The sequence below is a fragment of the Barbus barbus genome (genome assembly GCF_936440315.1).
Source record: "Barbus barbus genome assembly, chromosome: 22".
NCBI classification, from domain to species: domain Eukaryota; kingdom Metazoa; phylum Chordata; class Actinopteri; order Cypriniformes; family Cyprinidae; genus Barbus; species Barbus barbus.
Genome location: NC_136750.1, coordinates 4,324,000 through 4,340,181, shown reverse-complemented (window position 1 = coordinate 4,340,181; position 16,182 = coordinate 4,324,000). Strand labels below are relative to the sequence as shown.

The window sequence follows — 16,182 nt, the reverse complement described above, 5'->3', positions numbered from 1 at the left end:
ACATCACATTTTCGTTTAATTCAAACATTGATCTGAAAAGCCGAACAAAAACATTGTGATATCAGACCTTGGGTTATGGCCCATATGTGTACGAGCAGCTCTTAGCAGCATTATAAATTCCGCTCTCTGATGGGAAACACTTCAGGCATGAGGACTCTTATTATTTAAAGATTTATTAAATGCATAGAGGTATATACAAAAGCAATTATCCAATTTCACACTTTCAGCATTTTAAAACAGTCATGCTTTTCATTTTTGCTTCAGGTCTTTCAATCACAATAGCGATGGGTTTTAAAACAAAGACTCGAATGAGATTTCACACAGTGAAAAAACACGCTCATAATGCTGGTTTACATACACAAACTCTCATTGGAGTCCTGTGAAACGACAGTGGACCTTTAATACATATTTGATGGATCATTCCATTGTAGCTACAATTAAAAGCATCACATTCAGCTTCATCTCATCTATGGCACAAAACAGAACAAACAAAAAAACCAAACATCTGTCTAATTGACTTCATTTTAGCCAGTCAATTATTGTGTTCAATAAAACTGTCCTCCTTGGAAATAAACATCTAAATTAAAAGGAAGGCATTCGTATTGAGGGACAGATTATGAGATAGGAGAGCTTGAAGTTTGGCCAAAAGTCATTCGACAACAGAAAAACGTGTCAGAAAAAGGCTCAGATGCATAAAATCACGAAAGCTAAAAGATAAACAAAAACGGCATTCGGAGAATCATTATCCAGATATATATTCTCATACGGCAGCAGTTTGCCTGTAACTCCCTGACTGCTAAACTCCTCAAATGTGGTTTTGTTCTGGCACAGGCGTGATTTGAGTCCTCGAGTGTCGCTGTCGCATCCTCTAAATGGCTTCCTCTCATTCTGCTAGTATTTTGGCGGCGCTGACCTGTGAAATATTCACTTTGACGTCAGCCCCAGTTATAAAAGTAGATCTTCTGCCAAATGGGCAAGTACTCCATCAGTGGACCTTAGAGGACAGAAAAAGAAATCCAGTCAGCACATATCTCTGAGCTTTTTTAAAGCTTTTAGTGTGACAGCACTGAACATCCGTTGGGCAAGATGGATACGGCACTTACGTGCAACCAAACCGACTCCGGGAACATAATCTGCCAAGAAGTGAAGAAGGAAGAGGATCTTTGTCCTGTGAGTGTAAAAGAGACATTAGATCTGGGAACAAAAAGCACCATTATGCAGTAAAGTTGTGCACTGTGAAATCTAAATGGATCATTTGTAAAACTCATTTTTTTATATTTTCTGCAGAAAATATAGCTGTGCGATGCCAGCTGTGATGCTGCCAAGTGGGATAAGTGGTTGGTAGGGTGTTCTGATTGGTTGCAGATTTTATTTGACAAATTTTATTGTCTAGCAGGTGCAGATTGTAACTTTGATGAGTTGAGATTTGGAGAACTTTACCGTTACATCACTTGCTCACCAATGGATCATCTGCAGTGAATGGATGCCGTCAGAATGAGAGTCTAAACAACTGATAAAAACATTACAATAATCCACAAGAATCCAGTCTACCAAATAACAATTGTAATAAATCCATCAAGGCGTTCTGGCCATACACGAGTCCATAATCCATAATACTGCTTCCTCCAGTGAAAAAGTCCATCCCATGTTGTCCTCTCACATCAAAATTCATGTGGATTATTGAGATGCTTTTATCAGCTGTTTGGACTCTCATTCTGACGGCACCCATTCACTGCAGAGGATCCATTGGTGAGCAAATGATTTAACGCTTAATTTTTCCAAATCTCTTTGGATGAAGAAACACATCTCAGATGGCCTTAGAGTAAGTAAATGTTTAGCAAACTTTCAGTTTCGGGTGAACTATTTTAAGCTCAAGGATTTGAGCAAAACACTACCAGAGGTTCACACGAGAAGACTACAGTAATGCAATGGATGCAATAAAGGAGACACTGACTCCGAGTATCGGTCGTAGAAGGGGGAGCGGAGCAGGTAGTAGAGGAGAAGGAAGGCCCGTCTCCTCATCTCAGCCCTCTCTCTGCGGTTCAGCGTCTTGATGTCGCTCAACAAACCGAAACTGGACAGAAAACAGCATCAGACTGAACTTCTTTAAATCTTCAGAGACAGACTGAGGAAGCACTCTCAAAGCACTCCGTACCTGGTTATCTCCAAGAGACCAGACATGATCCAAGGTTTCCAGGAACGTTTTCCACAAATCCCAAGACTGGCCACTTAACAAATATTAAGGATGATAGATGTCAAAATGTTCAAATAACTTCATCACCACTGAGAAAAAAAAAAACATGGACTAAAAAATGGCTTGATGAAACAGAGCTGATTTTTACAGGGTAAAGAAGGTACTACCATTGAGAAATTTTAACCAAAGTATGTTATAGACTTTTCATTAAGACCCTAAAGAATCATATCAATTTGTGGAAAATGGGCATCTGATGACCCCTTTAATAAAAAATATAAAATAAACATCAAAATAAGCTAAAACTAAAAATCTAAATATTTCTTATATTAATTCACCCCCTTTACAAAAAACCTGGATATATGAGGAAACCCAATTTTTGTGAATTATAGACCTGGAAAGGTCATATAAATTAATGAAATCTTAAAACTTCAAAGGCACTTTATAATGAACATCCATTTTGGTATAATTACAAAACTTTAAATATTTTATTAGGTAGAAATTAAAAAGCCTTATTCTTAATCCTTTTCCAGAAAATCACGATTGAAGAAGCCATGTTAAAAGAGTGGGAGCCTTGAAAATCATTCAGCTCTCAAAACTTCTGGAATCCTGAAATGTATTTACAGAAACTAGAAGCGTCGACCTTCAAATATTGTTTTGGACAATAGAGGGCCTTGGAGAGAAAATGGTTGAGAACCACTGCATTGGAGCATTTTTTTAATGAAATAATCATTGTATTTCATTTTATTTTATGAGTTAGTTTGCCCATTTTGTGAAGAAAAAAAAAGTGAAGTCAGTCACATAAAATGACTCTTAAAAACCAAACATGAACATGCAAGTAGTAACCTTTTTCAGATTCTTCCTATACCCTTGGGAATAAACAAACAATTTTGGCTATCCTGGCATATTATTACATGATATTATGTTGAACATTGCCATAAAAAAAGCGAAAAGGATACGATGCACAAGAGGTCTTGCGATGTACAGGGACTCTGCGATGGTTTCCGGCAGACCCAGAGGTGTGGGGCTTGATTGGAGCTCGTCTTCTCGATCCCTACTTTTTTTGTTTTTCCGAGGGAGACCCCAAAGACGAGACTGCAATGATGGTGCTGTGGAAAAAAAGTACACAATACAGCTTTCCATTGACAGAACTTTTTGATACACTGGGTTGTGTTGTCAGGTCTTACCGCTTCCCAGTGGTCTCACCACTCTTCCTGAACGCTGGCCCACGAAAGAAGTGTCCTCATCATCATCTTCTGCATTGTTCTCTGTGTAGAGAAATCACAGTATGAGCGGTGCACAGGAAATCACTTTTTGACATAGTATATTGACTGCAGGAACAGACAGTTCCTTTTGAGTCTCCCGGTATTAAGCTCAAGGGCACATCTCCACAAGCTCTGGCTCAACCGAACTACAAAATCACAGCTTATCTGCACAGGCCATACACTGTACTTATTGTCTCACACACCGTTTATTTATTGTCATCACCGGGATTGTTTTTGTACTTATTGCTGTGCGTTAATTGGTTTTTGCGACTGTGCTAAATGTCCTGCATGGCGGTTTTCAGAGATGCTTAGGTTTGTTTCATTTCCTGTGATGCAGTGAAACAAGCAATAATTTAACTTTGACTTCTAAGTCTGAAATTATGACTATTCTGCTTGATTTCAACCCTTTTTAAAGAGAAACTGGAAGTTTTGGTATAATAATTAACCGAGATTCATTTTGTGATTTCAAAAGATTCTGTTACAAAATATGTTTTTAGCATTTTAATTGAGATAAATAATCACTGAAGTTCACTGATGTCAAAATTAATATACATATATTTTATATCTGTTATTTATTTATTAAATTCTTAATTAGATTAGTAGTATTACTTTAGTATGAAATAAAATCATTTTTAATTATTTAATTTAGATGATTAATTTCTGCTCTAGGTTGTTTGGGGAGAGAATAATATTAAATGTACTGTCTCTGTACAAATATTTGCATTTGTTCTCGCAAATAACAAATATTTTTCAGACAAGACTTTGTCAACATTCCATTGTTTGTTTTCATGTTAATTTTGCAAGAATCTTTTCAAATATTAACACCCTTGTGGTTCTCGTCTATGATCTCTCACCTTGACTACAGAGCTGAGAATCCCTGTCCAGAGGAATTATAGGTGGTGATGTCTGGATGCCTGATTTGTACCAGAAAAGCAGGAGACAACGCAGGATCGCTCTAAAAACACAGGAGAGAATAGAGAATGGGAGGCCAGATACCAGAATACAGCAATGATTATCAGATTAACATGACAACTGTATAATCATCATTTTCAGAAAATGTTGTGTTTCACACAAAGCTGCCATATGGCTTCAGAAAACAGCATGAACCATATGGACTATTTTTATGCGAATGTAATGGAGATTTTTGTGCTCTTCTTTTAGAGTGCATGCCCTCATTCGCTTACAGAAAAGAGCACTCAGAACATTCTGTTAAACATCTCCTTTATGTCCTAAAGAACAACGTCATATAGGTTTGAAACAACATGAGGATGTGTAAATGATGATAATGTCCTCTTGGTGAACTACCCTTTTAGTATACTGAAACAGGGTCCTTACTTGGCAATCTGAATAAGAGCAATAACTAGCCAGCGTCCAGCTTCTCCCCACAGCTTAGCGGCCCCCATCTCAGTGAACACCTCCACATACTCCAGTACAGACAACCAGGTTAACAGCCTCTGTTGAGAGAGAGACTACACAAACACATAAGATAAGGACTAAACACAGAGCAATGTTCAATATTTTTCTAAATGTTTCTTTCAAAAAGAAAGAGGTTAGCTATACTGTAATCTCAGTCTCATTTTAAATTTAAATCAGTTTAATAAGTTGATCTAAGACGGCGAGATGGGTTGCGTCTTGTTTTGGACTTGACTGACATACTGGCATTCTGACACCGCAAGCTTCATGCTTTCTTACCCATTTATGTTGCAATTTTTCCTGATTATTGTACATAAAATACAACTTTATACGCTGTAAAACCTGACAAGTTAAGAATACTCAAAACAATTGATGATTTTCTTTTTTAAGTTTTTTAAGAGCTTAAAATTTATGAAAAGTAGGGCGGGGCTAAGAGCAATGGAAGTCAAGCCAAGCCTCGTTTCCATGATCCCATCCCACTCATCACAATGATAATTATATACAACTTGCTTCCATTAACAACACATTCGTTCAGATCTTTATAGTTAAGTGCTAACTAGCAACAGCACACTGACACATCCTAATGTAGTTATCTATAAGACTCACAACACTTGCATGTAAAAAGTCAAATAACATGCAGTATTTATAGTCTTTAAGTTTTGCTGTCCATCCTCAACCTAACCACAGGCTCTACTCTTCTCCACAAAGGTAACACTACAAAACCAACATAGCTCCTAACATTAAACAACATTTAAGTACTAACTTGTGTCTCTCTATGTTAATCTTGTGCAAAACTCACAACTTAATTCCTACATTTATTTTCCTTGATGCAAAGCATGCTGGGAACTAGAAAACGCAATAATTTTAAATTCACCTTACTACAACGACATTTTGAGTTTACAGAACATATTTCAATTAGGTCCAATGAACTTTCATTATTATTTGAGTTAAATTAACTCATTTCATTTAATTCATTGGTTTTACAGCAGTACCATATTCATAATTGTGACCACACATTCTGTACTTAACGTGTGCAACAAGCACTAGGAAAATACAATTATCGGATCAGGACTCGGTATAGGCAGATACTTAATATTCAATGACAGGGATTGGATCAGGGGCACAAAAAACTGATCGGGACATCCCTAATATAGACGGTGACTGGAAGCTTCACATGTCAGTCAGATGGGCTATTTCGGTCTAAATGGTGGTTCTTGGCTAGAATAAGCTGCAATGAGGACTAGACTTTATGCTGTTGGCTGGAGACTAGTTGAACTATCACAAACTCAATTTAAAGTCAAACAGCCTCTGAGGAGGTCCATTAAACTCATTCGCAAAGATAAATATGCCTCTCAAAATTAATCCCAAAAATGAATGTGTTTGTCCGTAGGGGTCAGACATATTTTTTCACACACTGCCTATTTCAAAGTTGTTTTGAGCAATACCAGGCTGTCATCAGCTGTGCAAAAAGGTGGATAACAGCAAGTCTATTGCAGAAAAGTGACAGAGTTGGGGCAAAATGCACCTTTTGACAATGTGCAGTCAAAGAAAGCAGCAGGCTGTGCCTTTGAACACCACACAACTTTGAATCTTCTCTCTTGAAGCAGAAACAGACTGTGGTGTCTCTAAAGTTTCACAATAGAAAACTCTCATTGGTAGATAATTTTATGGTGGTTGCCATGCCAACTGCACATGCACATATCAGTCCTTATGCAAGTGTGATGATAAAGTAGGAAATAAATTTGATGGAAAATCAAAGTTTCCTGGATCTTTTAATAGATAAGAGAGCTTGATGTACCATGAAAACATAATGTAACTGTCAGAACTCTATAGTTCGTTTAAAAAGAGCATTTAAAACTACGCTAAAAAGGTTTTCTGACGTCAAAGAGTGGTTGAAATGTACTTTTAACAAAGTCCCTGATCATTTCAGTCTAAAATGTTTGCATGATGCAATACAAGGTGGATTGTTTTATTTTGTGTGTGAGTGGATCATTTCATGTGCGAAGATAAAAATGCTAGTGAGGAGGTGGAGAATGAAACAAAAAAACATTTACTAACATTATAAGATGAAAAAACTTGATCATTTATAACCCCTTTAAGGGACATGCATTACCACAGGCAATGTCCGAGAGAGATTCTTCCTCAAGATACCATCGTTCAGCAGCACTAGAAGGTTAGACGCGGAGTAGACTGCAAATCAAAGAGAGAAACACACAATTCACAGGAGAACTCATATAGAGACATGCTCTTAGATCAACATTAACACAAAAGATGATGATGTAAAGCAGTGAATCCCTACCCAACTCTGAGATTTCATGAGAGTCTGAGAAGCGACCTGTAATGAGAGAAGTCATAAGTTTATATAATCCAAATGATGAAAGCTTCTTCAAAGTTCCTGCTAGTGCAAGACAGGCAAATTTAACCCCAAGCCTAGAGCTATAATCTACAGGGTGGTTACTTTGAAGAGCTTAAATATAAAAGATTTAAATAGATTTGCTTTAAATTTTAGTCAGTGGCAAAAAAAGTCTGCATTCAATACAAAGTGCAGACCTTTATTATTTTTATTTTTTGGGGGGCTGTATGTATATGCATGTATGTATGTATGTATATATATATATGTATTTGTCTTGGCCCCTAATTAGCTGAAAGAGCGTGGTGAATTCACTGATTAGTTAGTGTAAAGTTTCCATACTTCATTTCCTGTTATTTCATAGTTTTTATGACATTATTGTGAACCTAGTAGCTAATAATAAAAACTGAGCAGCCCTGTCCAAATTAATAACATTAATTTAACAAATCAAAACTAATGAAACAACTTCAAATGCGATTTTATAATCTCCTGTTTATTAGGCTACATGAAATATTTGTACCTGTAGAAATAATGTATGCAAAATCCACCTCCCGTATAAATTTAACACATTTTATTGTTGTTGGAAGAAAACAAGTAACCAGATACAGCAGACAACAACATAATAGAGAAATGTGCATACTAAATAAACATACATCTAATCAGACGCGAGTGGTTATGTTTACTTTCACTTTGACCTGCAGACTCTCTCACCTGCGATCAGGTAACTCAGCGCGCGAACTGTGCTCTCCAGATAAGACGCGGCTGCAGGGTTCGACCTCACATACTCCTGATAACGCTCATAAACACGACTTAATTTATCCATGTAGAGCACCGACATCACAAATGAATGAAACGAATAAAGTCCCAGTCACACACAACACATCGCAGAAAACTTCCGCATATGCAGACGTCTTCCTCTGACGCCACTTCCTGTACGGGGAATGCGAGCGCCATTTAAAGTCGCAGTAACCTGTTTATATATATATATATATATATATATATATATATATATATATATATATATTATACATAAACATATTTAATATAGAAACATTACATATTTTTCTTAAATATATACATGCACGTGTTTGCATTTATATAGCCTATACATAATAAATACAGCACACAGATATTATGTAAACAAAAACTGTTATTTTGGATGCGATTAATCGCGATTAATCGTTTGATAGCACTAGTATTAATACATCTATACAAAGCTGTTTATTGAAGACGAACAGACGTTAGTGTGCTTAAGTGTGTCTCTATACCTGGAGAAAGGTGTCTGGTAGCTTTTTCAGTAGCAGATACTAAGATGGCAGGAACACACTACAAAATGTGTGATTTTAAATCAATGCCAATCAGCTGAACCTTGTAAAGCATCACTCTGGAGCAGCAGGAAAAAATAGTTATTATAAATTCCTAGACATTTTTGCACTCTTGATGGGAGACACTTGAGCTGAAGCCTTTCCTTCAGAGAATAGCATATTATGTACAATGGATAGGCTACTTAAACTAAGTGCAGTGTGTGTGTTTGTGTGTACCTGATATTCCCTATACAAAGATAGTAATACTAGTAATTCATGATATTGTGAGGATTTCATTTTTTGGATCCCCATGAGGCTTAGAACAGCTTATAAATCATACAGAATAAAGATGTTTGAATATCTAAAAATGTAAGTAGTTTTCTGTGAGGGTTAGATTAAGGTGATAGAAAATACAGTTTATACAGTATAAAACCATATGGAATGTCCTCTGACAATAAAGAATGAAAACTAGTGTGCATTCAATCTAAGGTGCAAATGCAAGTGTGTGCGTGTGCGTGTGTGATTTCGTTCTTCTTTTTTATAATTTTATTATTATTATAATTTTTTTTAGCCTACTGTTATTTTGGTTTTCACCACATAATTTTTGTATTATTAATTAATGAATACGTTTTATTTATTTAATTGTATTTATTTATTTTTTAATTTTTTGGAACAATTGCTGTGCTCAGAAAAGAATAATGCTTTGCAGCAACCTATACAGTATTCTATGGTTGTATTATGGTATGATACAGAAGAATGTGTATCATTTAGTTCACCCAAAATATTTAGTATAGTCAAGGACAGCATATGTGTCTAACATAACTCTGTATTTTTGCTAAGCAGATTCATGAATATTTATAATCTGGTGCCACTGCTGTTCATGCATGGAGGAGAATTCCAAGTCTAACCATTATGTCCATTATGGATATATATAATACCAAATTTAAGATTTTATTGATCAGTACTTTTAATATATATATATATATTTATAGTATATATATACACTCACCTAAAGGATTATTAGGAACACCTGTTCAATTTCTCATTAATGCAATTATCTAATCAACCAATCACATGGCAGTTGCTTCAATGCATTTAGGGGTGTGGTCCTGGTCAAGACAATCTCCTGAACTCCAAACTGAATGTCAGAATGGGAAAGAAAGGTGATTTAAGCAATTTTGAGCGTGGCATAGTTGTTGGTGCCAGACGGGCCGGTCTGAGTATTTCACAATCTGCTCAGTTACTGGGATTTTCACGCACAACCATTTCTAGGGTTTACAAAGAATGGTGTGAAAAGGGAAAAACATCCAGTATGCGGCAGTCCTGTGGGCGAAAATGCCTTGTTGATGCTAGAGGTCAGAGGAGAATGGGCCGACTGATTCAAGCTGATAGAAGAGCAACTTTGACTGAAATAACCACTCGTTACAACCGAGGTATGCAGCAAAGCATTTGTGAAGCCACAACACGCACAACCTTGAGGCGGATGGGCTAAAACAGCAGAAGACCCCACCGGGTACCACTCATCTCCACTACAAATAGGAAAAAGAGGCTACAATTTGCACGAGCTCACCAAAATTGGACGGTTGAAGACTGGAAAAATGTTGCCTGGTCTGATGAGTCTCGATTTCTGTTGAGACATTCAGATGGTAGAGTCAGAATTTGGCGTAAACAGAATGAGAACATGGATCCATCATGCCTTGTTACCACTGTGCAGGCTGGTGGTGGTGGTGTAATGGTGTGGGGGATGTTTTCTTGGCAAACGTTAGGCCCCTTAGTGCCAATTGGGCATCGTTTAAATGCCACGGCCTACCTGAGCATTGTTTCTGACAATGTCCATCCCTTTATGACCACCATGTACCCATCCTCTGATGGCTACTTCCAGCAGGATAATGCACCATGTCACAAAGCTCGAATCATTTCAAATTGGTTTCTTGAACATGACAATGAGTTCACTGTACTAAAATGGCCCCCACAGTCACCAGATCTCAACCCAATAGAGCATCTTTGGGATGTGGTGGAACGGGAGCTTCGTGCCCTGGATGTGCATCCCACAAATCTCCATCAACTGCAAGATGCTATCCTATCAATATGGGCCAACATTTCTAATGCTTTCAGCACCTTGTTGAATCAATGCCACGTAGAATTAAGGCAGTTCTGAAGGCAAAAGGGGGTCAAACACAGTATTAGTATGGTGTTCCTAATAATCCTTTAGGTGAGTGTATAGTATATGCACCTTTTCTGATTACATGAAATACCCTGATGCTACAAAAATGTGCAGTGTACAACAGAGCATACTACACTGAGTACTATCATCATGATGACTATGATGTGCTCGGTTTGATCTCTTTTTTTATGCTGTTTTTAAAACTACAGCAGTTCATTTTATAGTGTTAAGGATGCACTAAACAGTATGCATGTCTGAACATATTCTCTCTTTGAACCGGCAATCTTCTAAAACCTCTTCAACAGGTCAACAGCACAGACAGAGATTAGAAAACCTCTAGATGCATGACCCAAAAGTTGAATATAGCCCACAACCATCATCAGCGCTTTCAAATGAACTGGAATTAATTGAGCATATGCGTTTATAGAAGCAATCCACTTTCATTTCTTTAAAAGGTTAATGATCCATTTCTCGCTTTATGTTAATAACTGAACACTAGAGGTTGCAGAGACTCACAAGCAAGTTCAAGCATCACCATTAGAGTGTGGTCTGTGTTTATTGGCAGAACAACAGAAAGCAGGCCCAGCTGGCACTGCTGGGCATCTAGAGATGGGCAGAGTGGACAGGCATGAAGACCACTGCAGATCAACTGATGGATGAAATAGGATAACATCAGAAGAGTGGATTGGGCTTTTGATATTGTGAGAGAGAACGAGACCTCATCAAATTTATAGGTATGAATTAGTTTTGAATATAGATAAAATCTTCAGTACCCCCTGACATGACATAAATCAGATTTTATAATATATACTGAATTGAACTGGTAACATATTTTAAAGGGGAAGTTAAAGGCATATTTCACTGTTTCTTCCACGGTTATATCCCTCATGATATCAATGTGCAAAATGTTAAAGGAATAGACAATTTTTTTTTTCTTTGAAAATCCAAAGTGAAAGATATTTTCCATACAATGACTTGATGTTCATAGAATAGACTACTGATCAAAAGTTTGGAATAATTAAGATTTTTTTATGCATTTAAAAGAAGCCTCTTATACTCACCAAGGCTGCATATATTTGATGAAAAATACAGCAGAACAGTAATATTTTTAAATATTAATAAGAATAATAAGAGTACAGGCTCAGGTAGCTGTTGGTTGCTGCTGTCGCTGGTGGTTTCCAAACTCTTGATTTCTCCATGCCCTTTGTTTTTGCTATAGCTCTAACTGACTTCCTCTTTTCTTTTAGCATCCAAATTGCTTGCTTTTCTCTCAAAGTCAGCTCCCTCATCTTCATCCTGGTTTGTGTGTGTCATCATCGAATGCAAGATTCAGAATACAGAAGTAATGGATATAACTGATACGACACATTCCCTGCTTTTAATATCTGAAGAATTATTGCAACAGGACACAGCTGATCACTTAGAAAGACCTGTGAGGCAACTGCTCCAATACTTATGCTCACATCAGATAGAGGGATGAAACTCTAAAAGTGCTCAACTTCTTAGCTGGTAAAACATCTATGTGTTGAATCACCCAATAATAAAATGTGACATTCTGTAGTTTTGTCTCATATTAATCTTTTAATAATATTTGTAAATGCCTTGACTCCACGGCCAACAGAGCAATTTTGTCTTTACTGCTTCAATACTTTTGGAGGGCATTGTATATATATATATATATAGACACACAATGACAGAACCTTAATCTGTGTGTGAAATATACCTTTAAGTCATGTTTATTAGATCACTGTGTGTAAAAATAATTTGCAGCTATATTTACTAAAGGACAAGATTCTTTTAACAGATTCGTGTTTCTGGATCGCATGGCTAATTATGAGTGTTGACAATATATTGAAGGCATTCTGGGAAATAATGTGATGTGACAGGACACAGTTAGAGGGAGCTGATTCACTTTGCACATGTACATTGATGATATTGTTGTTTTTTTAGGCAGGCTCCCTTTTTTTCTTTCTCCTTTTTAAACCTCTAAGATAGAGTTCAGAGTCCATTTTAAAATAATTCCTCTCTGAATTAGATTTCTATATCTTGCATCCTCTTGGCAGAATTTGAATTTGATTGGCACACGGTTCACCATTGTCCTGTCATGATTAATGCAGTCTTAATCAAAACTACAGATTTCATTTAGTATTTGATCCCTCTGTTATATCCCTCATGCATACTGAGAGAATGAAGATGACATTCTAAGTGCTTGAGCAGGTCTTGATCAGGATGTTTTTTTTTCAATTCATGATTTTACAATGTCGTTGTAAAAGTCTAATCAGTTTACGTTTTCACTATAGACGACTTCCATCAGCTGAAAAGAAATGTCATTTCAGAGACTGAGGAAGTTTCAATTTTGAATCGATTTCAATTTTTTATTTTTGAATAACATGCACCATGAATTAATGAATAGACAATAAGACCATGTGTAAAGAAAGAAAAAATGGCTTAATTTGATTTCTTGTTTTTTAAAAAGGTTGTATCATGAGGAATACAATTTGAAATCCATGATCTTTTCTGAAAAACATGATGTATGCACAATAAATTAGTACCATATTGGCCAGTATTAAGGATTTGTTTATTTATAATTTTTTTTGTTAATTTATCAGTATTGGTCAGTATTGTGCATTTTATTTGTGCATGCTCATTTCTTTCTCATCTTCTTTCTACATTTCTTTTTGATTACCTTTGCTGACATCTCTAAACTTAAACACACCAAAACAGTATTCTTTAGCAAATATTAAAATAAATGTCAAATTTTCATACTGTACATTATAATTTTGTGGTGCCTAAATTCATAATATTAGTTTTTAGTGTTTTAATAATTTTTTTTTTAAATTGTTTAGAATTATTACTATATAGTATCGAATTTATCTGAATTTATTTTATTTCATCCAAACATGAGAAAAAATGTCAAAAATTATGCTTTTCGGTTTCAGTTAGAATTTTAATAATGTGCATCCCCAAAAACTAAAACCACTTAATCAGAACTCAAAACTTCCAAAAAGAACATTTATTAGAAGTTAGAATTTAAAAGATATGATACGACCTCTTGAAATGTCACTGAACGTCCTGGCTGCAGATTTTCAAATGAAAAGACTGGATTTAAATCTAAAAGCTGTCTGATTCTCCGTTTAAATAAATGGCTACAGTCTATCTTTAGATCAGATGAAAGGGCCAGGTTCATCATTACCTCTAGGAGGGAAAGGATACACTTTAATAGACGCTTCCCTTGAAGATTAGAGGGGTCAAAAATCTAATTTTTCTTATCTAAAATAGTGAGCGCCATGAAGCCAGGGCTTTCCCCCCGGAGCTCCCGTTAGCCTGTGGTCTGCAGATTTGAAGGTGAGCGATGGTGTTCATGATTTAGCACAGCAGTTTGATGACATCTCTGTCCCACCGGCGCTCCGTTGAGGGTCATTTGTCAGACATGAGTGATGCTTATGAAGGGAACGAGTGTAGATTAGACATCCCTCTCTCCACTCATCGCTTCCCTGGATCCCTTCTGTTTTGGTGTGGGCAAGCGCTCCTTACGTTTTCTTCAGAAAATGTCAGTGTGGTTCTTTACTTTAATCTCAGTCTTCTTTGCCATCTTCAGTCATGGTTTTGCATTCATCTTTGAGAACTGCCAACCAATGAGTTCAAAGCAGAAGTCAAAATATGGAGTGCAAATCAATGTCCCAATACTTACCTCCTGCTTTAACACACAGAGAAACCTTTCTGAGGAGCTTTCCTCATTAAAACAAGCATGCTGATAATTTCATTGATATCTAATTTGATTAATATCCTGAAGCAAAACTAGCCCTATGAAGCCAGTGCAGTGTCAAAAGGTCAGAAAAACAATCTATTATGCCTGTTGCAATTGAAGTGAAATGTGAAAGTGAATGAAAAGTGACTGTGGCATTACATTTGGATCAGCTCGTGTTGCATCAGATTTCATTTTATGTGTTTTTTACAGTGTTTAACATTATAACCAGTCACACACATTTTGTTTAAGCTTATAAATGTAATGCTCACTCAGAGGCGCTTAGATTAGTTTTGTTTACTGCAAATGCTCACTGATTGAATTCTGAATGTGAATTCTCGCAAATTCTCTCATCATACACAAAGTGCAGATACGATAGATTTTCCAAATATTGCCACTTAATATAGAAGTTCATTTCTGACCCCGAGCCAGTGTCCTGAAGAAGAGATGGGAAAAGTAACGTGTTTTCGTAGCTGTTCTGTATTGTACATTGTCTTCTCTATGAGACGTCCTCAGTCACTGATTGTCAAAGTTATACACTTGGTTTTTATTGTGAGCTGTGACAGAGTCGAGGTGCATGTACCCTAGATAAACTAGAGTGGTTCATATGAATCATTTTGGATGCATAAATAATACATCCAGTGGATTATAAAAAAATGAATTGAAACATCACTTTCAGAGGAATTGTGCTATAAAGCTCTCATAAAACATGGCTAGGGTGGTGTGTAAATTTCAAGAGGCATCCATGGAGTCCCGACAGCCATATTGTTTACATGTGATCTACAGCTGGCAGCTGGGGGCTTTGAAGATTTTTTTGTAGCTTGACTTTAAAAAGGATGCCGCCCATGCCACCAGGGAGCCCATTGATTGGCAGGAGACTTCATTTGTATCCGCCTCTTTTGTGAATAATTAATCAAATAAGTCTAAGTAAGTGGAGTGATTAAATATTAACCGCAAAACACACTATTTTGGTCTATTTTTAAATGCACTGCTGGACAGCAGAATCAATGTTTAGGGGCAAAACAACAAATATGTGTGTCTGAAATGAAACTGTGTTCTCCCTCTCTTTCTTTCTCACTTTGCTCTGTATTTTCATTTCATTCTCTTTTTCACCTCAGGCCCAAAGTTCCAGGTGCAACAACACAGACAGTGAGTCTGCACTAGTATTAAAACTATTGGGCAACAATTACATGTTTTCATCAGCATATTCCTAAACTGTTTCAATCTGAATCACAACCCAAAATGTGTGATTCCAGCAAAAGTAAAAAAAAAAACAGTAATGTATTAAAGCAGTGTAATGCAAACAAAGGGTAAAGTATGTATGTTCAAAATCAATTTCAAAGCATGTGTGCTTAGGTTAGTTCAATACTACCTGACCCCCAAAGCCAGGGTCTTTGCTAGCGGTTTTGTTCTCCTCTCGCTCCTCACTGTCTCATTTCTTATGCAGATAGTAGTCTGTGTTGGTTTTCTCTGGCACCTCTTTCGCAATAGAAATAGAGATGGAAAAGCATTTCAGATCGTGGGGACAACCACAGCTGCGCGCTTCCCTTCTTATCCCTTTTCCGTCCGCCATGTGTGTGTGTGTGGGTCTCAGAAAGCAATCTCACGGTAATGAAATCACTCGCGCACACATCCACCTGGCCAATCTTGGTGTAATGAAGGCTGCTCGCACACACACCTGGGCCAAGGAGAATGGAGATGGGCCCGGACACCACAATGTTGGCAGGCCATAGAGGAGCTGATGCAAGGC

At 36.8% G+C, this 16,182-nt stretch overlaps 1 protein-coding gene across 1 annotated transcript; it reads right to left on the bottom strand.

The window, feature by feature from the left end:
* On the bottom strand, positions 1–8,144 carry LOC306888413 (peroxisomal membrane protein PEX16-like). Its single transcript, XM_079446683.1, has 11 exons — positions 7,931–8,144; positions 7,169–7,204; positions 6,983–7,059; positions 4,792–4,925; positions 4,311–4,411; positions 3,379–3,459; positions 3,151–3,300; positions 2,156–2,228; positions 1,955–2,074; positions 1,104–1,168; positions 1–994 (listed from the first exon to the last, which is right to left on the bottom strand). The coding sequence occupies exons 1-11, from the start codon at positions 8,055–8,057 to the stop codon at positions 936–938; spliced, it is 1,023 nt and encodes a 340-aa protein (XP_079302809.1). The 5' UTR covers positions 8,058–8,144; the 3' UTR covers positions 1–935.
* Positions 8,145–16,182: the final 8,038 nt, after the last annotated feature.